Source organism: Chelonoidis abingdonii, chromosome 2, assembly GCF_003597395.2.
Source record: "Chelonoidis abingdonii isolate Lonesome George chromosome 2, CheloAbing_2.0, whole genome shotgun sequence".
NCBI classification, from domain to species: domain Eukaryota; kingdom Metazoa; phylum Chordata; order Testudines; family Testudinidae; genus Chelonoidis; species Chelonoidis abingdonii.
In genome coordinates this window covers 210320013-210345825 of record NC_133770.1, presented here as the reverse complement: position 1 = coordinate 210345825, position 25813 = coordinate 210320013, and the positions used below count along the sequence as shown (strand labels likewise).

General features: G+C 41.8%; 1 protein-coding gene across 9 annotated transcripts in view; it reads left to right on the top strand.

Moving 5' to 3' along the window:
- Positions 1-25813, top strand: part of PTPRM (protein tyrosine phosphatase receptor type M) — a 766944-nt gene that overhangs the window by 707941 nt on the left and 33190 nt on the right. For all 9 annotated transcript variants that reach the window (XM_032777081.2, XM_032777080.2, XM_032777089.2 and 6 more), the window contains one exon: positions 15479-15576. In XM_032777081.2, coding sequence (XP_032632972.1) covers positions 15479-15576 — 98 coding nt within the window. The remainder of the gene's footprint in view (positions 1-15478; positions 15577-25813) is intronic.

Below are 25813 nucleotides of genomic sequence, written 5' to 3'. Positions count from 1 at the left end.
TTCTGGCTTCTGCCCAATCAGGCCCAATGCCTCTGGCAACTATGTCCCATGTTCTGCCCCTGGGGAGCCATCAAAGCTAAATGATATTTTCTTAATCTCAGCACACTTCCAGCACTAATATCCATAATTAAATTCTGTTAATGTTGGCACCAAATGTTATGAACCTGCTGTTGTGTTAGAGGCAAATGTTATAGACGTTAACAGGAACATTTTTTAAGTACATCAGAAGCAGGCAGACTGCCAAACAATCAGCAGAGTCACTGGATGATTGAGATGCTAAAGGAGCACTCAAGGAAGACAAGGTCATTGCGGAGAAGCTAAATGAATTCTTTGCATTGGTCTTCACTGCAGAGGCTGTGAGGGAGATTCCCACACCCAAGCCATTCTTTTAGGTGACAAATCTTAGGAACTGTGCCAGATTGGGGTGTCAGTAGAGGAACGTTTGGAGCAAATTGATAAACAAACAGTAGTAAGTCACCAGGATCAGATGGTATTCACCCAAGATTTCTGAAGGAGCTCAAATAAGAAATTGCAGAACTACTAACTGTGGTGTGTAACCTATCACTTAAATCAATCTCTGTACCAGATGACTGGTGGATAGTTAATCTGATGCCGATTTTTTTAAAAAGGCTCCAGAGGTGATCCTGGCAATTACAGGCCGGGAAGCCTAACTTCAGGACAAGGCAAATTGCTTGAAACTATAGTAAAGAACAGAATTATCAGACACATAGATGAACATGATGTATTGGGGAAAAGTCAACACAGCTTTTATAAAGAGAAATTATGCCTCCCCAATCTATTAGAATTCCTTGAGGTTATCAACAAACATAATGTATGGACAAGGGTGATCCAGTGGCTATAGTGTAACTTGGACTTTCAGAAAGGTTTTGACAAGGTCTGTCATCAAAGACTGTTAAGCAGAGTAAAGAATCATGGGATAAGACGAAAGGTCTTAGATCAATAGCTGATTAAAAGATAGGAAACAAAAGTAGGAATAAACATTCAGTTTTCAGAATAGAGAGAGAGAAATAGAATGGTGTGTCAAGGATCTGTAGTGGGACCAGTACTATTTAGCAAATTAATAAATAATCTGAAAAAAGAAGATAACAGTGAAGTGGCAAAGTTTGCAGATCATATAAAATTGCTCAAAATAGTTAAGTCCAAAGCAGACTGTGAAGAGTCACAAGCCTGGGTAACTGGGCAACAAAGTGGCAGATGAAATTCAGTGTTGATAAATGCAAAGTAATGCACATTGGAAAACATACTCCCAACTATACATACAAAATGATGGGGTCTAAATTAACTTTTACCACTTAAAAATGAGATCTTGGAGTCCTCATGGATAGTTCTCTGAAAACATCTGCTCAGAGTGCAGCAGCAGTCAAAAAAGCTAACAGAATGTTAGGAAACATTAAGAAGGGGATAGATAGTAAGACAGAAAATATTCTAATGCCACATATAAATCTATGGTATGGACACAGCTTGCATACTGTGTGCAGTTCTTGTCATCCCATCTTTTTTTTTTTCTTTTTTTTTTATAGTAACAAAGTTCCTCCTCTACCTTGGTGGGTCCTGCGCTTATTGGCGGATTTGTTCACCTCAGTGATCTTCCCCTCTTGTGGAACCCACAGTCTGGGTCAGCTCCTCCTGTGTCTGATCAGGAGTTGGGAGGTTTGGGGGAACCCAGGCCCGCCCTCTACTCCGGTTCACCCAGGGCCCCTGTGGAGTCGCAGCTGTCTATAGTGTCTCCTGTAACAGCTGCATGACAGCTACAACTCCCTGAGCTACTTCCCCATTGGCCTCCTCAACCTTCTTATTCTCACCACAGGACCTTCCTCCTGGTGCTCTGAAACGCTTGTCCTCCTCAATACTCCAGCAGTACACTTTCTCACTCTCAGCTCTCCGTATCTTGCTCCCCATGCTCCTCGACACGACCCTCGCTCTTGTACTTACATGGACGCTCGAGCATTAGCTCTTCTCTCTAGGACCCACAGTGCTGATAGCTCTTAGCTTTGACTGAGCTTGAGCATGGTGTTCATATTAGTGTCATAGATGGGACTTAGCTATCTGCCTGTCTATGAAAGAATCTATAATTGCTCCAGGTTGCTGGATAATATCGAGACAGCGATCGTCTCACACTAGACATACTGTGGTTAACAGCGAGGAGGGAGAGCTAAGAGATTGTTCAGCGCTGGAGTAGCTAATCATTACCTGTTATATCTCAAATTTATCTGTAGCCTAATTCTGGCCTTGCCCCATCTAAATAGGAGGAGAGCAGGAAGTACACACACAAACAATATCCCCTCTCAGCAGCTAATGTGTTGTGTCATAAGTGTTCATCATACACTCCGAGTCTTCTACCAAGAGGCCTGGAGTTTTGAGGGTTCTGCGCAATATCTTAGCTGTTTCCTAGCACTGCAATTCCTTCTGGACAGAGAGCTCTGATGTTGTTCCTGGGATCTGTTTGGAGGCCACTCACCCAGCTTAGGAGTCACAGCCCCGAGTGCTCCTACACCACTGGACCCACTTTGGCCTTCACTTTCTCACATCCTCTCTAGTTCCTACTTTCAGGCCCTGGTACTTCTTTCCAGCTTCGCATTTCTTCTTCCTGATGTTGCTGTCACTTTGCACTGCTATGTCTATCACCACTGCTGTCTTCTGCTCCTTGTTATTCCACAATGGCTGGTTGATTGGCCAGTACTCTGCACTGTCCGTCTGGATCTGGAAGTCCACAGAATCTAGCCCTGCTATTGCTCCACAACCTTCTGTGGAATCTCCCATCTGGCTTGGAGGGTCTAGCCCATACGCGTGCAGATGTTCCTGTACACATGCAGCCACTTGGTTGTGCCGTTCATGTATGCTCTTCCTGCCTTGCATCTTGCATCCTGCACTATGTGTTGAAAACTGTCTCTGAGGCCTCTCTGCACAGTCTGCACTTGGGTCTCTCTATGTGGTAGACCCCTGTTCACTGGATCTGGTGCCTCTGTGCGCTGTTCCTGTGCCTGCTATCGATCAGTCCTCATGGCTGTCTTTTAGTCCAGCCCTTTCCAGCCAACTGGTAGGATTTCCCAAGGTCAGCCACCTCAGCTATCTTGTCGATGGTACATCCCATGCAGCGTCTTGTCTGCATGGCACTTCTTCTGCTATGGTCTTCCTCCATGTCCTGCTGGCTGCCTTTCAGGCAATTCTCTCAGCAGCTCATCTGGGGGGCCATCTTACTGATGTCTCCTGGATGTTCCGGTTTTCATCCAGGACAGTGGCTTTTGACGCTCACCGAAGCCCCCGCCCGCCTTCCTTTCCGCTGGTGTACAGTCTCTGGTGTTGGACTTGGGGTGGAAACATCCGTGCATTGTGAGGACCTTTCCGGATTTTCACCTCGGCAGCCTCCCATTCCTCCTTTGGGCCAGCTTCACCATACCTGCAGGGTATCTGATGACTGCAGGGCGTATCCGTTGATAGCGTGGATATTGTTCTTCACTGAGCTGGCTCTTCAGGACCTGTCCTTTCCTTTGTGAATACTTGGATGTGCTTGTCTTCCTTGTCCTCATCGTGGTTTCCATGTGACTGTGGGGACGCCAAGGTACTTGTAGCTGGTCTGTATGTCTGCTATGTGGCCCCGCTGGGTAGTTCCACCCATCAGCTTGACTACCTTCCCTCTCTTCACTACCATCCGGCCAACACTTCTCCAGTCCGAATGACATCCCCGATATCCTCAACTGTAGAATACGCGTCAGTGGAATTAGCGAGTCGATGTCTCGTTCATTTCTTAGCATACAGCTTGATGTCCATCCATGTAGAGAGGTGGCTGATGGTAGTTTCCACTCCTGAACCTGTCCCCGTAATCCAGTCCTTGTGATATCTGCTGAGGGGTTTAAGCCTATGCAGAACAGCAGGGGACAGTGCAAACACCTTGGTATATGCCACACTTGATGGCCACTTGTGGCAAGCTGCCTGAGTTGACTTCATAGTGTTGTTTCCATAGTCCCCATTGAGTTTCTGAGGAAGGTCCTTTTTTGTTTTTTTTTGGTTTTTTTGTTTTTTTTTTTTTTTTTTTTTGTTTTTTTTTTTTGTTTTTTTTTTTTTTTCTTAGTGTCCCTGTTGATTTGGATATAGCGCCAGACATAATCACAGATCCACGTGTGTGGCAATTGGGAGGTCCAGTAGGCTTTCTGTAAGTCAATCCAGGCTGTGCTCAGATTGTCTGTCTAGACCTTTGAGTCTTGGGCGACTGCTATATCTATGAGCAACTGGTGGTTTTGAGCCTCTGGTATTGTTCCCAATGCCCTTCTGAAACTGTGCTCATGTACTGTGCCCATGTGGTCCTTAGCTGGCGCTATGATGCCTATAGGAACTTTCCAATGTTGTGGGGAGGCAGGTTATTTGGCCGGTATTGGACGTTTCTGTCCGCCTGCAGGGGTCTTTCATTGATCAGCACTGTCCTTCCCTGTGGTTAGCATTTTGGGTGGGAGCCTGCTGCTAGCAAGCTGGTCATCTGTGCTGCTAGGCATTCATGCACTGCTGTTAGTTTTCTTTAGGCCAGTAGGTGTGGATCATGTCTGGTTAGGTGCTGTTCCAGCTCTTCATGTTCTTGGACCCGCTGCTGGATGTCTTCTACTGTGATGGTGACTGGTTTCTGTTCTGGGAGATCGCTGTGCTCTGTTCTGAGGTCCTGGCAGCACTTTGCACTGGTTTTATGAGTCTCCTCTTCTACCATATGGTCTTCCAGTTACTGTTCAGTTTCTGCTGCTGGTGGCTCTGCTGTTATTGTGTTGTTGCAACTGCAGTTGGGAGTACACCTTGGATGGTTCTTTGGAGAACAGGGCATTTACTTTTTTGGCCTCTGCTTCTCCTAGTGTATCTCCCTAGCCTGGTAGCTATGCTGTGAGCCTTTGTTTAGCAGTCTCTAGGGCTTCAGATGGTAGGCTGTATGTTTTCATAGCCGGAGTCTTATCCTTAAGTCTCTACCCTTGTAGTTCCACCAGCTTGACTAACTCTCAATCCGAGTCGCCTGACTATCCTCAACCTCATTTTCAGGGTGGGTACATACTTTGTTCTTCTTGATCGTGTAGCCAAGCATCTCCAGAATTACAGAGGCTGTAGCGTATACCAGTTCATTGGTTTGAGTTATGGTGGTAGTAGGGATGTCAATGAGGGCTCTATGGCATCTTCTAACATACTATCTGATGGTCTTCTCCACTGAGCTTGGTATCGGTCTCGAGATTGGACTGTAGCTAGTTTTCTCGCATGATCTTATGCTATATCAGCTGCTGTGCTCTACAATGGTGGGGGTGGCAGTGAAGTTTACCAGCTTCAGTGTGGGCTGCACACCTACTTGTTCTTCAGTCTTCTTGAGTCTGGGAATGTAATGTGGAGTTGTCTATCTCAAGCTGTGAAGAGCAGCTTCCTCTTTCTATGTTGAAGCATTGGGGTAACTAGCTGTTTCTCAGTAAGTGTGGATGTAGGTCTTTTGTCCATCCACAGTCCCCTCATACATTTCATATATCCCCTCTCATTAGATCTACTGTTGTAGTAGCATTCCATCAATTCCAGGTTCTCTTGTCTCGTCCATGAATGGTTTGTTATATATATATATATATTTGAATTGGGAAAAGTACAGAAAAAGGCAACAAAATGATTAGGGGTATGGAACAGCTTTCAGAAAGGAGAGATTAAAAAGATTGGAACTCTTCAGCTTGGAAAAGAGATGACTGCGGTGAGATATAATAGAGTCTATAAAATCATGAATAGTGTGGAGCAAGTGAATAAAGAAATGTTATTTACTCTTTTAGATAACACACGAACCAGGGATCACCCAATGAAATTAGTAGGCAGCAGATTTTAAACAAAGATAAGGAAGTACTTCTTCACACACTGCAAGTCAACCTGTGGAATTCATTGCCAGAGGATGTTTTGAAGGCCAAAAGTATAATTGGGTTAAAAAAAAAAGAATTAGATAAGTTCATGGAGGATAGGTCGATTGGTGGCTATTAGCCAAGATGTCTAGTGACACAATCCATGTTCTGGGTGTCCTTAAACATCTGACTGCTAGAAACTGGGACTGGACGATGGGATGGATCACTCGATAAATTGCCTGGTTCTGTTCACTCCCTCTAAAGCATCTGGCACCAACCATCCACCACTGTCAGAAGACAGTGTACTGGGCTAGATGGACCATTGGTCTACCCCAGTATGGCCATGCCTACGTTCTTGTTATTTATACTATATCTTTTAATTTCTTATCTAGAAAATGAAAAGCCACTAATATGAAATTACAAGCCTCAGTATGAATAGAAGCTGGGGAAATTTCTGGTTCAGCTCAAAACTTTTTTTTTTTTTAAATGGAGAATCCAGCTGCCCCTTTTCTTTGTACCAAAATCCCGGACCCAAATCCTGTGAACTGTGTGGGGAACTAAAATTCCAAATGCAAACATTCCATTTTAGAGCACTCTTTACTAGAAACACAATACTTGACAATCCCAAATCATTGCAGTTGTATTCATGTCTCATCAGTAGTAGGCCCCTGTACCGCGTACCAGCATGGATCAGCTTCCCCTGGTGGCAATTTAAAGGACCTGGGGCTCCTGATGCACATTGGCTCCATTTGCTTTTTATAGCCATACAGTTTGATACCAGTTTACTTTTTGCTTCTCATTTCTTTCTGAACTTCAATATTTCAGATTCCAGGTAAGTTTATCTCTTAAACTGTTCACCTGACTCAGTGAAAAATATCAGATGTAGGAATTGGATCATACAATACCAAGCATAACAGAAGAAAGATGTAGAAAGTCTCTGTGTACAGTATATCAGTTGTTAGTGTTTAAACCCTTTTTTAAAGCTCCACGATTGTTCACCTCGTACTATGTGTTTATCCTTTGGGGCCTGTTGCTACTACTGGTAATACCGCGAATCGTAATTTGTCATGAAATTGCTTATATCTTTCAGTTTTCTTCACTATTTCATTTAAATGTTTATTTATATTCCTACTTTCCTTTGCTTTGCACCTTCTGGTTGCATCAAGCAAGAGCTCAGTTGCTGATTTTCTTCACGTTAGAGATCTTTGATACCAACTACAATATTACGTAGCTAATGTAATGTGCCAAAGGCTTAATGTTTTAGAAATATAATACCTTCCCTGCAGAACTTTTACAACCACAAGGGGGCAACTGCTGCCAAATAACCTTATTGCCTATTATGCGAACATCTAAACATGATGCTGATAACAATTATAGTGTCTCCCTCTTTCTGTCTCTCCCCCTCCCCTCCATCATGAGTCTCTGGAATCAAATTGTGCCGCTCTTGATGACAATAAATTCTACACCCCTACCTGTCCTCTAATGCTTTTCAGTTCTGTCTGGCAACAGGTGACAGAGTAATAATTTTTTCAGGTGTCAGAAAATAATTTTAAAAATGTCAAGAAGAAAAGAAAAATAGCGTAGGAAAGAATTACTTTCAAAGACTTTTAACTAATTTATTTCTTCCCTCCTGTCCCTCCTCCCGTGCTCCCCAGCAATGTCGTGAATCTGAAAGAAGTTTGGAGGCTGGCTGGGTGGATGGATGTAACAGGAAAATACTTATAAGAATAAGCTGACTCCACTTCCCCCCCTCTTACTATGGCCGACAAGATGGAGAAGAGCACATCTGACATTGCAGAAGACAATTTTTCCTGCATCACTCATTCCAAGAAGAATGTGATGCAAAACTAAGCTGAAGAAGAGTGAATGAGGAAAACAAAGACAATGAATTATGGTTGGAGGAAAGACTGACCCTGTTCCGTTCCTTCTGAAGCCATAGTTGTCATTAGGATTCTTGTTCTCATGAAAACTTTTTTCAGCCTCATTTCTTTCATGATCTTTATTTCCCTTCTTCTTAAGAACAGAAAATGAAAGAATTTCAAGACGTAACCTGTGCTTAGGAGCTGTTTCTTGGCTTGATTTGTGAGTTCAATACCTGAAATACAGAAGTCTTGAAACCCACAAGGAAAACACTGGTTACTGAGAAAAAGATTCAAGTTGAGTACAGGTAGTTGCAAAATATCCCAGAACTGTCAATGAGCCACTGTTCTAGACTATAGCCCAACTGCCCACTGCCACAGATGGTCCTGTAGAAGGGGAAAAAATATTCTAAAAATACTCTGTCTCTTCCTGCGTCACCACTTCGGTTACTCAGGGATGGTGGCTTCACAGAAGGGGATGAAAAAAGGTTGCTTAGACAGAGGATCTGTAACCCCAAACCCCACAGGTGCAGTGAGAAAGTAAACCACTGCATGATCTTGAGGCATCCCATTCTCTTACAACAGCGTAGACAGCTGCTTTGCTGTGCTTCCATTTACTCCCCCACTTCTAGAGCTGGTTGAAAATTGGAATTTCTGTCCCATAGGAAATATGGATATTCTGACATTTGTTTTTTGCCCTGACTTGATACTGCCAAGAATGACCTTGAGCAAATCACTGCAGATTACGTGGCTCTGGGAAGAAGGATAAAGGAGTTTGAGGCACAAGTGGTGTTCTCGTCCATCCTCCCTGTGCAAGGAAGAGGGCTGGGTAGAGATGTCGAATCTTGGAAGTCAATGAATGGCTACGCAGGTGGTGTCGGAGAGAAGGCTTTGAATTCTTTGACCAAGAAGGAGGACTGGTAGGCAGAGACTGGCTCCACCTAGCAAAGAGGGGGAAGAGCATCTTCACAAGTAGGCTGGCCAATATAATGAGGAGGGCTTTAAACTAGGTTCACCGAGGCAAGGAGACCAAAGCCCTGACGTAAGTGGGGAAATGGGATACTGGGAAGAAGAACGAGCAGGAGAGTGCAAGAGAGAAGGACTCCAGTCTCATTCTGAGAAAGTGGGATGATCAGCAAGTTATCTTAAGTGCCTACACAGAAATGCAAGAAGCCTGGGAAACGCGCAGGGAGAACTGGAAGTCCTGGCACAGTCAAGGAACTATGATGTGATTAGAATAACAGAGACTTGGTAGGATAACTCACATGACTGAAGTACTGTCATGAATATATATAAACTGTTCAGGAAGGACAGGCAGGGCAGAAAAGGTGAGGGAGTTGCATTGTATGTAAGAGAGCAGTATGGCTGCTCAGATCTCTGATATGAAACTGCAGAAAAACCTGAGAGTCTCTGGATTAAATTTAGAAGTGTGAGCAACAAGGGTGATGTCATGGTGGGAGTCTGCTATAGACCACCAGACCAGGGGGATGAGGTGGACGAGGCTTTCTTCTGGCAACTAACAGACGTTACTAGATTGCAGGCCTTGGTTCTCATGAGAGACTTCAATCACCCTGATATCTGCCGGGAGAGCAATACAGCGATGCACAGACAGACAATCCAGGAAGTTTTTGGAAAGTATAGGGGACAATTTCCTGATGCAAGTGCTGGAGGACTCAAGTAGGGGCAGAGCTCTTCTTGACCTGCTGCTCACAAACCGGGAAGAATTAGTAGGTGAAGCAAAAGTGGATGGGAACCTGGGAGGCAGTGACCATGAGATGGTCAAGTTCAGGATCCTGACACAAGGAGCAGCAGAATATGGACCCTGGACTTCAGAAAAGCAGACTTTGACTCCCTCAGGGAACTGTTGGGCAGGATCCCCTGAGAGAATTACATGAGGGGGAAAAGAGTCCAAGAGAGTTGGCTGTATTTTAAAGAATCCTTATTTAAAGTTGCAGGAACAAACCATCCCAATGTATAGAAAGAATAGTAAAAATGACAGGTGACTAGCATGGCTTAACAGTGAAATCCTTGCTGATCTTAAAACACAAAAAAAGAAGCTTACAAGAAGTGGAATATTGGACAAATGACCAGGGAGGAGTGTAAAAATATTGCTCAGGCATGCAGGAGTGAAATCAGGAAGGCCAAATCACACTTGGAGTTGCAGCTAGCAAGAGATGTTAAGAGTAACAAGAAGGTTTCTTCACGTATGTAGCAACCAAGAAGAAAGTTTGGGCTGTAATAAAGTAGGGGCTTGCCACAAGAGAGCGGACGATCATTCCCCTCTATTCGACATTGGTGAGGCCTCATCTGGAGTACTGGGTGTCCAGTTTTGGCCCCACTAAAAGAAGGAGGTGGAAAATTGGAAAGAGTCAGCGGAGGGCAAGAAAAATGATTTGGGGGCGGGAGCACATGACTTATGAGGAGAGGCTGAGGGGAACGGGATGTTAGTCTGCAGAGGAGAAGAACGAGGGGATTTGATAAGATGCTTTCAGCTAACCTGAAAGGGATTCCAAAGAGGATGGATCTAGAATTTCTCAGTAGTACTAGAACGACAGATACAAGGAATAAGGTCTCAAGTTGCAGTGGAGGAGGTTTAAGTTGGATATTAGGAAAAACTTTTTCACTAGGAGGGTGGTGAAGCACTGGAATGGGTTACTTAGGGAGGTGGTGGAATCTCCATCCTTAGAGGTTTTTAAGGTCAGGCTTGACAAAGTCTGGCTGGGATGATTTAGTTGGGAATTGGTCTTGCTTTGAACAGGGGACTGGACTAGATGACCTCTTGAGGTCCCTTCCAACCCTGATATTCTATGACTCTATGATTTTCATAGAATGGAAATTACAAAAAAATATTCTTTTGGAAATGTTGAAACATTTCATTTTGACATTGGCACTTAAAACAAAAGGTTTCAGCATTCCTGAATTTAAATGTTTCATTTTGGCTCGATTCCACATTGAGCCGCTGTGGAGTTTCATGGAATTTGTAGGTCAGGGACCTTATGTAGCATTCTCTTCTTTAGGCCAGCCAAAGTGTCCCAGGCTGCACCAGGGTCACATAATTCTCGTGGTTCAACACAGTGGTTTGCCCCGAGGTTTAACAAACTGACCCAGAACAAGTTGTTTTGATGCCATTTTCCAACAAAAAATTGAAAAATGTCAACAAAATCAAAATTTTCCTTTGAAAAGTTTTGATTTTCCAGGAACTATATTTTCCAACGGATAAAACATTTTGGTGGAAAATTCCCAACTAGCTCTACTGATTACAGCTTCCCATTGCTACCCCTTCTTCAGGAGCCAAGGACAAGAGCGTGGGTCAAATGAGATCAGTACTAACTAATATCTGATATAATATGCCCGATACTTCCTACGTGCCTTCTCCCAGCTAGTCCCCATTGTTATTGTCTGTTAGGGCATGTCTACACTGCAATGTAAGCCCAGGCCTAGTAGAACTTGAGTTAGCAGACTCTGGGTTTGTTAACCTAGGGTTTGAGCATCTACCCTCATTTGTAACCCTAGGTTAGGAATTGGTGAAGTGGGGGTCCCAACCCTGGGGTTCCTGGATATATAGTGCATTACTCAGGCCCAGTTCCAACCCCCATATCCCAGGCTTCCTAGGAGCCTCTCAGAATGTGGCTGCTCTAGCCCTTTTTTCGTGATGCAGTGTGGGAAAACTTAACTGTCCACCAAACTTAACAGTTCACAGAGCAAAGAAAATCAGCCCATGGAATTGTGGAATAGTTTTGGTAGACTCCCAGACCACAAGTCTAGAGAGGCTATGTCTATACTGCAAAGCAGTACTCTTGAACCCTGGGTCTTAGCCTGGCTCATCCTTGGACCCTCCGCTAACATGGGGTCATGGGACTTGAGTCAGCACAATTTGTGGGTTAGGCTTGAGCCTGAGTTTGAATCCTGGACTTACACAGCAGCTTAGACATGTCCTGCAATTTATATATCCATTTTAAAAATTAGGAGTAGAAAGATGGAAAGGTTAAGTGACACACTGAAGGCCCAGAGACAGCTGCTGTCAGGGGGCAAGGGAGTGGAAGGGCAGAGGGACAGAAAAAGGAGTTGGGGGAGGTACTGAGACTTAGGGGGAGTGGAGCTGAGTCCAGGCTACAAAGGAGAGTTCCTACCTGCTCCTGGGCCCATTCCAGCCCCTCTGGCTTCCTGCTCACTGTTCCCGGCCCAATTCTGGGCCCAGCAGGAACCACTCCAGATCCTCTGGGTCTCACTCTTGCCTCCACCTTCCTCCAGGCATACACAAATTTACATGAGGGTGAGTCCCCACAACATTGTCATTGCAGGAGCTCTAGCCCCTATGTCCTTTCCCACTCCTGGGTCTGGCACCACTGGCTGGTGTCAGGTCAAGATTAAAGCTCATAAATTCTTGGACCCTTATCCTGTACTCAAACAACTAGACCTTGCCTCTAACAATGAATTACAAGTCACCCAGCTAAGATGTTGGATATATCCCTTGGAAGAAGGGGTAAAAAAATCACGTGGATAGTTGATGAATTAGAGATATTTGGAACTAGGGCTGGATTTGTTTTGTATCATGTCACAATGTGCTTCATGTTATGGAGGCACCCTAGCAGGATTCCATAATTAAAACTGCATTGCGTTTTCCTTTGGAGTGGGGATTAAATCTGCTAAATAAACAGGAATTCTAATGAATAGGGAAAAGAAACCAAAAGCTGGCCGGCTCGGTGGCTCGCCTCAGTTACACTAAGGTCATAGGCACTAATTTCATTGGGCTCAGTCCTCAGGTGTATTGAATTCATGCCTGGCATGTCTGACAGGGCAAAAGTTGCTCTGAGTTACCTTTATGCCTCCTCCGATCCTGAGCTTGGGGTGGAGAGACTGAATTAGCCCATGACATATATTACAGCAACCACAGGGCTGCTCTAATTTACACTCATTGAAACAATTCCCTAGGGGGCCATTCCACTGGGTGGGGATTGGCAGAGCACATCACTCACCAGTCCAACCCCCACCCTGGTCCCCTTAGATATTCTTAGTTGCCCCATTAAAGAAGCTGCAAGGTCACTTTCCACCTCTCCAGCAATACAAAGCAATTTAATGGAGCCTGGGATCGGTCCTACTATGTTCTGACTTCTTTTTTTGTCTAAAAAGCTATACTGAATCTTACATTACATAAAAATATAAAAATAAAACAAACCAAAAATTCACCCATCATGTACATGATCAATGGAACATAAGAAAATGGAGCACAGATCAATCTTGAATAATATATACAGGATAATTATGAGGTGAGATATTCAGCTTCAGGATTCCAAATGCCGAGGAATAATTTCAATTTGTCATGTTTGAGAACACAGTGTTTCTTAAAAGTATCAGATGTTCTGCATTTTAAATTAAAAAATGGACTTGAGTTTTTAAGTCCACACCATCAGCTTGGAATCTAGCACAGTTCAAAAACTGAAGTAGAAGTAAATAGATTCAGGTGCTACACCTGCCTTAAGACTTTTGTGCTCTTACAATCACATTTTCCGATTATTTTAAATGCCCTTTTCTCCTGTAATGTTATGTGAAACACCTACACAAGTAAAGGAAAAACTGACTGCCCCCGGGGAAAACAGTGAAATTGACTATAAACAAAGTGCTGTCAAATGCACAAAGCAGAGAAGTAGGAAACTTTTTTTTAAATAATCTCTGTGTATTAAAGAAAATAATTATAGTGCTTTTAAATGTCACGTGTAAAATTAAATTTTAAAAACATTTTGCAGCGAAGTGTGGTTTTTAAGTTGACACTGTCTTTGTAAAACATTGCATTCTTGCTCAGGGGTGGGCAAACTTTTTGACCTGAGGGCCACATCTTGGTATGAAAATGGTATGGTGGGCCATGAATGCTCACGAAACTGGGGTTGGGTGCAGGAGGTGGTGCGGGCTCTGGAGTGGGGGTGCTGCTCTGGGGTAGGGCAAGAAATGAGGAGTTCAAGGTATGGGAGGGGGCTCCGGGCGGGGACAGGGGGTTGGGGTGCGTGAGGGGGAGGGGAAAGGCTCCAGCGGGAGGTGCAGGCTCTGGGGTGAGGCTGGAGATGAGTGATATGGGGTGTAGGAGGGTGCTTCAGGCTGGAACTAAGGGGTTCAGAGAGCAGGAGAGGGCTCGAGGCTGGGGCAGGGGGTTGGGATTCGGGAGAGGGTCAGGGATGCAGGCTCCAGGTGGCGCTTACCTGAAGCAGCTCTTGAACCGGCAGCATGTTCCCCTCCGGCTCCTATGCAGAGGTGTGACCAGGTGGCTCTGTTTGATGCCCAGTCTGCAGGCACCGCTCCTGCAGCTCCCATTAGCCGCAGTTCCCAGTCAATGAGAGCTGCGGGGGTGGCACTTGGGGTGGGAGCAGTGCACGCAGCCCCCGTCCCTAAGCATAGGAGCCATACAGGAGACAAGCTGCTGCTTCCAAGAGCCTTGGCATGCACACGCAGAGTAGCCTTGAATCCTGTTCCCCATCTGGAGTGCAAGAGCAGGGCAAGCCCCAGACCCCGCTCCCTAACAGGAGTTTGAGGACCAGTTTAAACCAGCTGAAGGGTTGGATGTGGCCCCTGGGCCGTAGTTTGCCCACCCCTGCTGTAGCTAGTCCATTGAGATGTGATTACTTGATATTTCAATTGCTGTAAAATTATTATTTTATAAATATAATGTTCCAATTCCGTGTGTAGGAATGACAACACTTTCCAAAGAAACTTCACATTGTCAAAACTTATCAACTGGACACAACCCTTTAATTTAATTGAAAATTAAATAAATAAATCGAGGGCTTTATTAATGCTTCAAGCATGTAGGTCTCTCTTTTTTAGAGAGGGAAGGTGGATAAATTTGTCTGTTTGTCTCTTAATGAATAGACTAATGGCACTCTCCTGAATAAGCAACTAATTGCTTACTGCAGTATAGAGGTTCAGTAGATGATTCACTGTGAATGCTATGTTTTTAGTAATTGGCATTATTTTATAACTGTTTATTCTCTCTGCCTTGAAGTGGTTTCAGATCCAAAAGTTGGGATGAATACCATGTGTAACAGAAAAGATGTAGAAGTAAATGAAACTAGTGACGTGGGCGATCTAGCAATTTTACATTTCTGTCATTACTGTTTGCAATACTGTACTACAGTGGATTGACTCTCCACTTTTAGCACAATGCTCCAAGACCTGAGCATGCAGGGTTTTGAGTTTTAAAGCACACTGATTTTTCAAGGTCATTCCTCAGAATAAATGCGGCAGAATAGGCTATTGTCATGTCATGCCAGGGATCTTTACCATTTCCCCCACTATTTTAAAAATGATATACTGCAACTCAGAAAAATTATAGCCTCTGCTTTACTTCAGAAAGTACAATTTAGGTGTTGGACTACTTTGATAGTGAACACTAAGAAAAATATTTGAAACTAGAAAAGGCCATATAGTCCATTGAGACTCATTTTATTCCATATATACTTTCCCCAGAATATCATCAAATTGTTACCAGAAAGAGTAATGTTATCCATTTGTCTAATGACACTTCTGGGTATTATGGTGATAAATATCTAAATGTTGGAGAACTAGCTTTCTTTCACAGCACTATTTGGGGGGGGGAGGGAAGCGAGGGAAATAACTTAAATGCTGGTGGGCTGGATAGTGAGAGAAATTCAATCCTCAATGAAAAATATGACAATACTGATATGTACAGATAAAAACAGTCTCTCAAAATTCCCTGGAGATAAGCTTCCAATCCCAAGACTTTCAGAAAATAACCTTTCCTTTGATATACTCTTTCAGGACCAATGCAGGAGACGATATATGACTTCTGGAGAATGGTGTGGCATGAGAACACAGCCAGCATAGTCATGGTAACAAATCTAGTGGAAGTAGGAAGGGTAAGTAATTTTTGCACTTACAATGATGAAAGACTTTTGAGATGTTTACTTCTGGATATTAAATAAGAGACCTACAAGATGCTTGCACACAGACTATAACACATAAAATATTTACCGCTTCTTCTACTAAAAGGTGTATTGTTAATTATTTTTAAAATGGCTTGAAGGCTTGGCTTTGATAACATTTGGCCAACAGAGGCAAAGTATTATAACTTTATGTGCACCTAATTATTAATACTTACAATAAGCATCAAGGAAACCCTTTAGAGGCAATTTACATAGTCTTCTTTCAGATTAATTCTGGAACTGATTGTTCAGACAAGAGATTAAACTCTGAGACTGCACATGTTGCACAGAGCTGTGCTATGATACATTAGGTAAAATCTATCATGTTTTTATTCCCCTGTCCCCTCCTCACCCCCTGTAAAAAATGACTCGCCCTCTTAACCAGGAACTTAATCAAATTGCATGTTCAGGTCATAATCCTGTGCTTAGTTGAGCTTCTAGAGGTGGCTCAGCATAGATATGACTTAAATTTGCTTGCATGTGGGAATAATAAGAAGATGCTGTTTTACCCTGTGCATTGTAAATGGAACAATTAGCCTAACTCACAAGTGCACTGAAATCAGAAAATAGAATCAGTGTGCTGACCAGGAGGTTTTATTGAGGAATAGATTTATAAAGAAAAAAGTGAAGTTAGTCACTTGATACTTCACTTTTTTCCATACAGATTGCTTCTGAAGAAGGTCTCCTGGTAGGGTGTCCTAGTGGCCAGTTTTCAACCAGAAAGTTCAATCGAATAGGGAACCAGACAGTGTTCGGTCAAGTCTACTGACCAGACACCCAAAGTCCAGTTACTGCAGGTGGGGAAGCACCAGGTCATCACGTGTGCCAGCCCCTGTGCAGCCGTGGCTGCCTCCTACCTATATTGGGTGGCTGCAGCACCCAGCCGCAGCTCCGCAGGCAAGTCCCTTCTGACCCAGCTGTAGGGGGAAGAGGAACAAATGGGACGGGGGAGGTGGGAGTGGGCTCTAGGGGGAAAAGGAGGGGCCTCAGGGGAAGAGGTGGGATGGGGGAGGAACCTATACTCCTGCTGGAGTTTCCAACCTTTAAATATTACAACGTTGGCAACCCTATCTCCTGGTCATGTCTTTGTTGCTAATATGATTTTCAGCAGGTATTCAAAAGAGCCACTTTCTTTAAAACACACCAGTAATGGACCATTTTATTTTACTACTGGGTCTCTATGCTAGCATCAGATCTTAGCTAGGATTTTCTAAGGGAAATTCAATAAGAAGGATTCTCTGCTGCTTTCACAGATCCAGACTAACACGTCTACCCCTCTGATACTCAATAAGAGTAGGGCACCTAACTCTCCTATGTCTCATTGAAAATCATAGCTGAAATCAGCAGAAACATTGGCTACTCTAAGTCCAGCATTTTCATTAACTGCTGAAGTAAGGGAAAACAGCACATACATTCTGCTGTGAGCAAAATGGTTTTGATGCATGTTTTTAAATTTCTTGGTAATGAGGTGGTTGACATTTTCTGCTGAAAAATGTTTATGTTATAGGGAGATCAATTTTTAGGTATTATGCATCAGATTGTCAGATCTAGCTGTTTGTTTGCAAGTTCAGTTTTACATTCTCAGTTTATTGTACCTGTATTTTGAGTCTATGGTTAATTGTTAGTTTAAATCCTACCCTTTAGACATCTCGGTGTCTCAGGCTGCCCACAAATCAAGTACCAGTACTGTACTTAGACATCAAAATGATAGGATTTGTAACTGCAATTAACACCAGCTACAAAAACACAGGTACCATTAATTGCAGAGGCAAAAAGAAAGACTAGGTTGAGGCCACTTTAAAAATCCAGTCCTGTGAATCAAATATAGGCTTAAACTATGTGACAGCCACACTTGCATTCAAACCAAAATTAAAGAAATATATTTGTAATAATAGTACACTCTTTGTTGCAGCTTTATCTAGAAATCCCTCAAGAAGGGATATTTCCCCCACCTTAGGGCTTGTGTACATGAGGACACCCAGAAAATTTATCCGGTTTAACTAAAGTTGTGAATTTGAAATAAAGTAAACTGCATTAAACCCTTTATGTACGCTGTTAATTCAGAAGTTAGATGGCCTTAACTTGGTTTAGTTTAATTCACTTTCGAAGTCAATTAAACTAAACTGAATAAGGCCCCTTCATTTCTGAACAAGGGCATTCACAGAGGGGATTAATGCAATTTAACTAACTCACTTCAAATTCACACCTTTAGTTAATTTGTATTAACTTTCCTGGATGACCCCATGTAGACAAGCCATTAGAGACAAAAACAGTTTATCAGATGAAACAGTATATTATTATCTTAGAATCAACTTTCTGCCGCATAAACTCAAGTGGACTATCAGGTTTCACCCAGAGGAGAGAGTGAAAATATTGGTCATAATCCTTCAACCCTCAGCAACAGTCCTTACTAACTCAACACATCCCCTCAGCAACTTCTACTGTCAGGGCCCCATTGTGCTTCTGCACAGGTAAAAGCAGAAATCCCAAAGGCAGGCAGGCAGGCTGCAGTGCCATCATGCATCCTACGTCATGCGAATCCCACAGGGCCCACAGTACAACAGTCCAGCTGGGATACAAAGTTGCGGCTTGTCAAGATATAGATCCACTCGATAAGGGAGCAGTGATACTGTTTTTAAAAAGGAATGAAAACTGTATTTTAAGAACAGTGAGATTATGACCGCAAATAAATGTAGTTACTAGCCCCTGGGCTTTGCCCTATAAGTGAGCACATTCCTAAATTGGGGCTGTCATCCCCAAGGAGTTAAATTACAAACATGCCATCTGTCTCTCAACACCGAGCACAAAGGGCTGTGCTACCTTGATTATTAATAATTTTAATGGGGCTCTGTCCTTGAATTGTCGTCATCATTTTCTGTTTTGACAACAGGGCAAATTCCTGCAGGGCAAACCAAGTAACCTTTCCCGACTCTGAAGTTTTACTTTTTTGTTGGGTTTGCAAGTATTAGATTTACAGATTTGTTTACAGACCACTTGTTCTATTTTAAGTTGAAAAGCAAGGGAAAGTACCTTATTTTTAAGGAAAGAAGAACACCTATTTAATATGTTCCTCACATAAATGTGCGTCCTTCATGAATTAATCATTAAGAGGGAGTATGTGTATTTGTTTACCAAGACTGGCTGGATGGTCATTAAATCAGTTCTGCGCACTTGCTTTTTGCCCTGGAGCATTATGCATTAGGGCTGTTTTAATTGTGGTGGAGGAGCCACCATGAGGCTTTCCCTAATGCAAGTGCTGCAGATGACTCATTCCCTGCATTCCCCTCCAGCAGGGTCTGGGTACATCTGCCAATACCTGTCATTATCTGAAACACACTTGTCAGAATCATGCATCCCTTTAAGCTCTTGTGTGTTCCAGCAAGGGACCCTTGTCAGTTTTTCTGGCACCTGCAGACTGCTGTGCACCTGGTATTTAAATGACACAGAAATCTGTTTTGATTGTTTTCTCTCTTTAATGAACCTACTTGAGGGACATTTAGCTCTTTATCTAGTAGCCTGTTACCCAGTCACTCACATTTGCATTGTTTGTGTGGAGACTCAAAACTCACTTGTGTTGTTATATCAATCCATCTGCCAGAAGTCTTATCACAAAATCTGCAAGGCTCCCAAAGGAGACTTTTGCACTGGTAATTTAAGCTAATGATTTCTAAACATATTTAGTCAGTTTTATGAAGACCTCATTAGAATGTGACTGTTTATTAAAAATCTAAATGAGGTCTCACAGTCGTTTAGGAAAATCATTGTTGAGTTGCCATGAACAGTTCTTTGATAACAGGTGATGAAGTGGTTTGAGGCAAAGAGAGGTTGAAGCAGATGTGAGAGCCTCAGCCAAAAAATCTGTTTCCTCATTAGGTTGGTATTGGCCATATTTTCCATTTAAAATGAAGTTTTGCATACAAGAAATGACACTCCTCTTAAGGAATAAGATGCAGACAGTTTTAGTGCCAGAATCAAAATTTTCCAAGCCACTGACTAGGTGGTAAAATAAAGCCAAGACAGCATAAAAATGCTCCAGAGACACAAAGCTATTCCAGAATAGTAGGCTAATCTGAGAGACCTCTAATTTTCTGTGTTTAAACTGTGTAACTACTAAGTTGTTTAATGTGAATCAAGTTATTTTCCTGAGTTGGAGTTAGCTTAACATGGGGGATTTTTCTTCTAGAAACTGGTATGTTTATCCAAAAAAAATGTGGATGATTAGCAAACATAGACAACAAATCATCATTGTCAATTCTCAAAGACTGCATGTAAAGCTTGATCCTCCCATTGAAGTCAACGGGAGCCTTTTCATTAACTTCAGTGGGAGTTGGATTGGGCCCTTACATCAGAATCATATTGGCCAAAGTCCCCTTCTGATTCTTGTTGGAGACCTGTATAGAATCTCACACCTTGAAACATCACTTCCTTCCCAAAAGCTTTATGGTGAAGGTTTGGAAAGCTGGAGAGTTCTGCTCATGTACCTGTATCAGTTTCTTGTAATCTCCTTTTCACTCATTGAACTGTTACTTATTTTTTTGTTAGGCATCCAATTGGCTTGTCACATCACTTTACATTAGATTCTTTCAGGAGTCACTTTCCTCACCCTTTTGCTTGATGGAGGAGTTTGGAAATAAATGAATGATGAAAGCAATGATGAAACTCAACAGAAGCAGCTGATATATAAATTCACTGCTAGTCCTCATGTTTTTCTATCATTATTTTAGTATCATAAAATATGTACCAACAGGTGGTAGCAGAAATAATTATGCAAAATAAAGCCAAAGCAGAAGCATCATATTAGAAGCATAAAAATTAATTATAGTGTCACAGTTATTATCAAGAACTAAAACCAGCAAGTTCTGACAATATTAATCTACAGTACACAAAAATTAGTTTGGAAGCAGGCAGGGTTCCAATAATGTAACATACCTGAGACATACACACAGAGCAAGGAAATGAATAGTTAAGCCAGTAACCCTCTACTCCTTCCCCTCTTCTCCTCTACTCCTTCACACATACCTTATCTTTACCACAGCCACTGTACACAACAGAGTATGCGTTGCAACCTTAATTCTGCCCCTCTTCCACACATATGCCTACTCTCCTTTATTGGATTATTTTCCCCCAACAATAGTAGCCATGGTTGCTTGTTGTAGTAGTTAGTTGTACTGGGACACAGCAGTTTAGCGTTTGCAGAATGGCAATTAAAAGAGATGATGAAAGGCTGGCATCCCTATGAGCGCAGAGTTAAGGTTGCACTACGTGGTCTGTGTTGTGTGGTAATAATAGGGTATGGAGGGAAGAGTAGGGACCATGTGCAGTTAGGTGTTTTAACTTGTCATATCCTTGCTGTTATGGATTTGTCTTGGGTTTGTTGTGTGTAGCAATCTTAACTATTTCACAGAAATGTGTTTGAGGTATTAATATCCTAGGGTGTCTCAAAGTGTAAGTAAGAGTGGGTACATAGGTGAGGCTAAGCAGACCTGTATGAAGGTAGAAGATTTTACCTGCCAGCAGCTGCATGTGAGCCCTTCTTAACCAGTGACTGCCCAAGAAACTACTGTCGGGAAAATCTGACAGGAAAGGGTGGTTCCTGTTAGAGAAGATTTTATGTATACCCAGCCCCCATCAATCAAATGTCCGTGCACTTGGCACTCAATCAAGCTTGGGTGCACAGCACATACATTTTTAATTATAACGTGAATAATGGTTAAAAATGACCCCAAGTCCATAATCTGTTTTGTTGTTTTTAATTCGTTACACCAGATCTACTCAGGATCCACATATTTACCATTTTTTGTTTAAACAGACATTGGTTCATAAAAGATATCCATCAACAGTGAAGAGTAGGACTGCCAAGGACAAATATCAGCCAGATCCCAATTCCAAAGACATTGTATTATAAATGTATAATGAGAAACCAGACACAAACTACATGTAAAATTTAATAGGCATAAAACCAACCATGTGTGAAATTTCACACCAATTAGCCACCCACTTTTAGAGTAAAACAGGAATTTATAGCCCACATTTGAATAGAACTCTAACCATAAAGCTGCTACCAAGCGCCTCCGTAATACTGCATTTATATTGCATTTCATGTGCAAAAGGATCCCAAAGCACTTTTAATACTTACCATATAATATATGCAAACTATACATGGGGTTCATTTAATCCACTACTGAAGTGCAGCCACTGCTGGGGTGAAACACAGTAACTGTTTAACAGCACACAAAATCCTACATTAATATTTAGGTTAAAGTGTAGAATATTTTATCTAATTGAAACTGCAGGGAAATTTAATAAGACATAATTACACAGGTTGGAATTAGTTCTGGACATTGGGGTTAATACACTTGTTCTTATGAGCAGTGTCATAGATTTTTTAATGACCATTGGTGACTAGGATTTCTTTTATCTCTGAAGATGGAAACCAAAATATAGAGATGGGGAAAAACAACAGATGCATTAAATCCAGTCCCTGACTCCAGGCTTTATCTAATCTGTGCTATACAACTAAAAATATTGTAATTCCCCATTTAGTGTTTATTTTATTCGTAAATATATTTTTTCCTGATAACTTCTATACATGGTGGTGGTGGTGGTGGTAGTTGTTTTTAACAGAATATGATGGCAGATATGTGTTTTAACAGAATGCCAAATAAAAAAATTAGAAAATCTTGTAGTTTAAAACTGTTGTTAATCTGGCAATCAGGGAATAACATTCTATGTCTAGCAGTCTAAACACATTTCTGCTTTCTAAACTTATAACCTGAAATAACAAGTTGGCCTTATTCCATCATGCTTAGCAGGGCAGGAGTCCTCAGGAGAAAGAATTGACTGTTACTTTCCAGGAAACTAGAAGGACTCTTTTGTAATCATTGAATAAAGATGTCCACAAATCAACAATGTGTGCCTCATTGAACAGAGCAGCAGCATATATGTGCACAACATTGTCTGGTGTAACTTCAAGCAAAGATGAATTCAGTTTTCAGTGTTTTGTTGCATTCCCTTGTTTGCAGTAGAACGGATGCTCTAGAAAATATTCCTCAATTGAGATGAATATCTTAATTCTCACTAATCCAATTTAGACAGATCAATTTAAGAAGTAAACACTAGTGGTTTAAGGAAACACAAATATATGGATAAATGTGTTGGGGGAGAAGTATTGGGGCACATGCACAGAGCAAAAATTAAGGATGTAAAGATGAAAGCTCACCTTTTCACTGCCTTGAGCATCTGGTCTTACCTACTTATATGACCCTCATCACCGTAAAATATCTGCATGTCTTACAAGCTGTAATGTATTTAGCTTTATAACACCCTTGTGAGATAGGGAAATACTATTGTCCTCATTTTTCAGATGGAAAACTGAGGCTCAGATCCTCAAAGGTATTTAGGCATGTAATTCCTGTTGATTTCAGTGGGAGTTAATTGCCTAAATACCTTTGAGGATCTGGGCCAGAGAGACTAAGTGACTCACCCCAGGTCATACAGGATACACCACAATCTGTGGTGGAGCAGGGAATTGAAGTCCCAGGCTAATGGTCTAACCACTAAACCATCCTTCCTCTTTCCGCTGGACCACAATCCATAAATGTAATGATCCATTGGACCATCCTTCCTTATGATGCTGCTTTGTGCTTGACCAGTTTCTCTAGGATCACTCTTATTTTCATAAACCTTTAATGGCCACAGGGGTCAAAATCACCCCAAGATAAGCAATGACATAGAGGCATCCAGCCACACCAATTTCTTCTTGCTGTACAAGCAAAGGGGAGAAGGCATGTGGCATATGAACCGTTTTGTCAGCTCCAAATTGGATCACGTTAGAAATAGTATGATCTTCCTTGGGCCTGCTCACTCTGTTTTATGGCTAGATTATGCCAGCAGCACAGCACAAAGCAGCCACACCGCACCAGAGGCCCTAGGCCATCATATAGATTTTAGTGAGCTAGATAACATTCTGGGTTTATTTTTTAATAAATCATTTTGGCTCCAGTCCTGCAACCATTTAAGCATGTGCTAAACTTTATGTATGTTTACTCAATGTGCCGAATGTTAAGCAAGCGCAGAAGGACCCATTTCTGATCTACACTAAGGCCTTTCACATTAATGTAAAGTGTATTCAGCAAAATAGTGTAAATCAGAATCAGGTCCATAAATGTTTGCTGCATCAAGACCTTTAATGGTTTGAAGTAAATACCTTTACAATGAGGACAGAAAAGATTTAACATAATTATAAAAACGCTGCTAGTAAAAATACCAAAATGTGTAGGTCAAAAATTTTAACAGAGCCTCATTAGTTTGCATCTGGATACATTTCTTTGGTTTTTGTAAAAATATTTGGAACATATTTTAAAGTACAAGTCGAACAGAATGATACAGATATATCTATCTATATCTATCTATATATATCATATACCTAAACCTTCTATATATATGTATATATAGTTAAAATAAATATTAAATATATTATAATTGGTTTTCATACAGCAAAATAAAAACACCAATTAAAATAGGTTTTCGCACCAGTAAAATACTGATAAATGTCAGCCACAGGATAGAGAATACAATTTTCAATGCTCATATAAGTAGAACAAAGATTGAGAAGTAGCTTTGAGATTATCTCACATTTGTTTCCATTCACATTGCCAAATAATACAGATGTACTCCCGTTAGAAGGTAAAAGTGTGATTGGAGGGATGTCATGACAGCTTTATGGGCATAAAACCCCAGGTGCACTTGTCCATCTGTTACATATATATTTATTTTACTAATAGCTTTTGGGATATGTAAGCAGATCATCATCTACTTACATCTCAAAGACAGCAAAATGGGGTAACGTTAAAGCCTAAATGATAAAGATAAGGGTGGCAAGTTGTGCTCACCAGTAAATATGGCAAAAAAAATGGGAGGCATATAAACAGTGAAATGGAATAGTGATTCAGCTTGATTGCTTTGAAACAGTGTATATGGCCTTAGGCAAGTAACATGCTTTGAAACTATGGCCATGAAAAGCAAGAACCAGAATTCACTCATCTTTGGAATAGGAACATTACAGAACTGATATGTAAACTGGCAGGGAAATAAACCTCATAGTTAGTATTCAGCAGTTTAAATAACACTGATCATTCAGATTTCCTAATTTGCTTTGATTCTAAAATGTCCTTAACAAGATGTCATATAGCTAGCTATTGCCTGTGCATTGCATGGCTTATTGTTAATGTGGAACAGGTTTATACATTCTAATTTAAAATTAATCCTGAACTAAGTAAAGATAATAAAATAGACATAAAATTTGAAACGGAATTTCATGGAAGTAAAATGAAATAGCCATCTAAAGTCATCTGTGAAAACTTTTTATGTTTTTTACTGCTGTAAATCAGGATAACTAATCTTACTTTTATGTTACTGATTTGAAGAAAAAGAAGATCAAAAAAGTGTAAGAATTCCACTAATTATAATGATTAGATATGTGTCTCAAATCTCTAGACTCTTTTGAAAATTGCAGTCAAGATATCTGAGTTATATTCCCAGCTCTGGTGCAAATTTGCTGTTTGATCTTGGGCAAGTCAGTTATCTACCTGTGCCTCATTTTACACACCTGTAAAATAGTTAAGAACACTAGTGTTGTGAGGCTTAATTAATGCTTACAGTGTGCTTTGGGATCCCCATACGAAAGGCTCAGTACAAATTCAAGGTATCATTCTTTCTATTGTTCTCTTATATTCTGCTGGTGCAGGTACCACACACACGGAGGCAGACAAATTCCTCCAGTCTGCATGGAGTAGGGTCTCAAGGCTGAAAGATGCCTCCAACGTCTGCTGCACTGGGGACCAGAACTGGCCAATAAAGACCCCAAAGTGGCAGTACCAGTATAGCAGGGCAGTTGTAGCTCACCTGTGAGATGCACTACAATTCAACACCTGTCCAGGACAGTCTCCTCCGATTGATTGCCCTGGCTGCCTGTGACAATGTGGTTCTAGCAGGACCCAACTGAGAGTGCCAATTCAGGACCAATTGCTCAAACAGGGCAATCACAGCCCAAGGCTGGGGTTTTCCACCTCTAAGGCAAACCAAACCAGCCAGACAAAAAGGACTTCGGTTTCACCCACTGGCTAACCTCAAGTCACACAAGCAATTTCCTTAGACACTCCAGTCTCCCAGT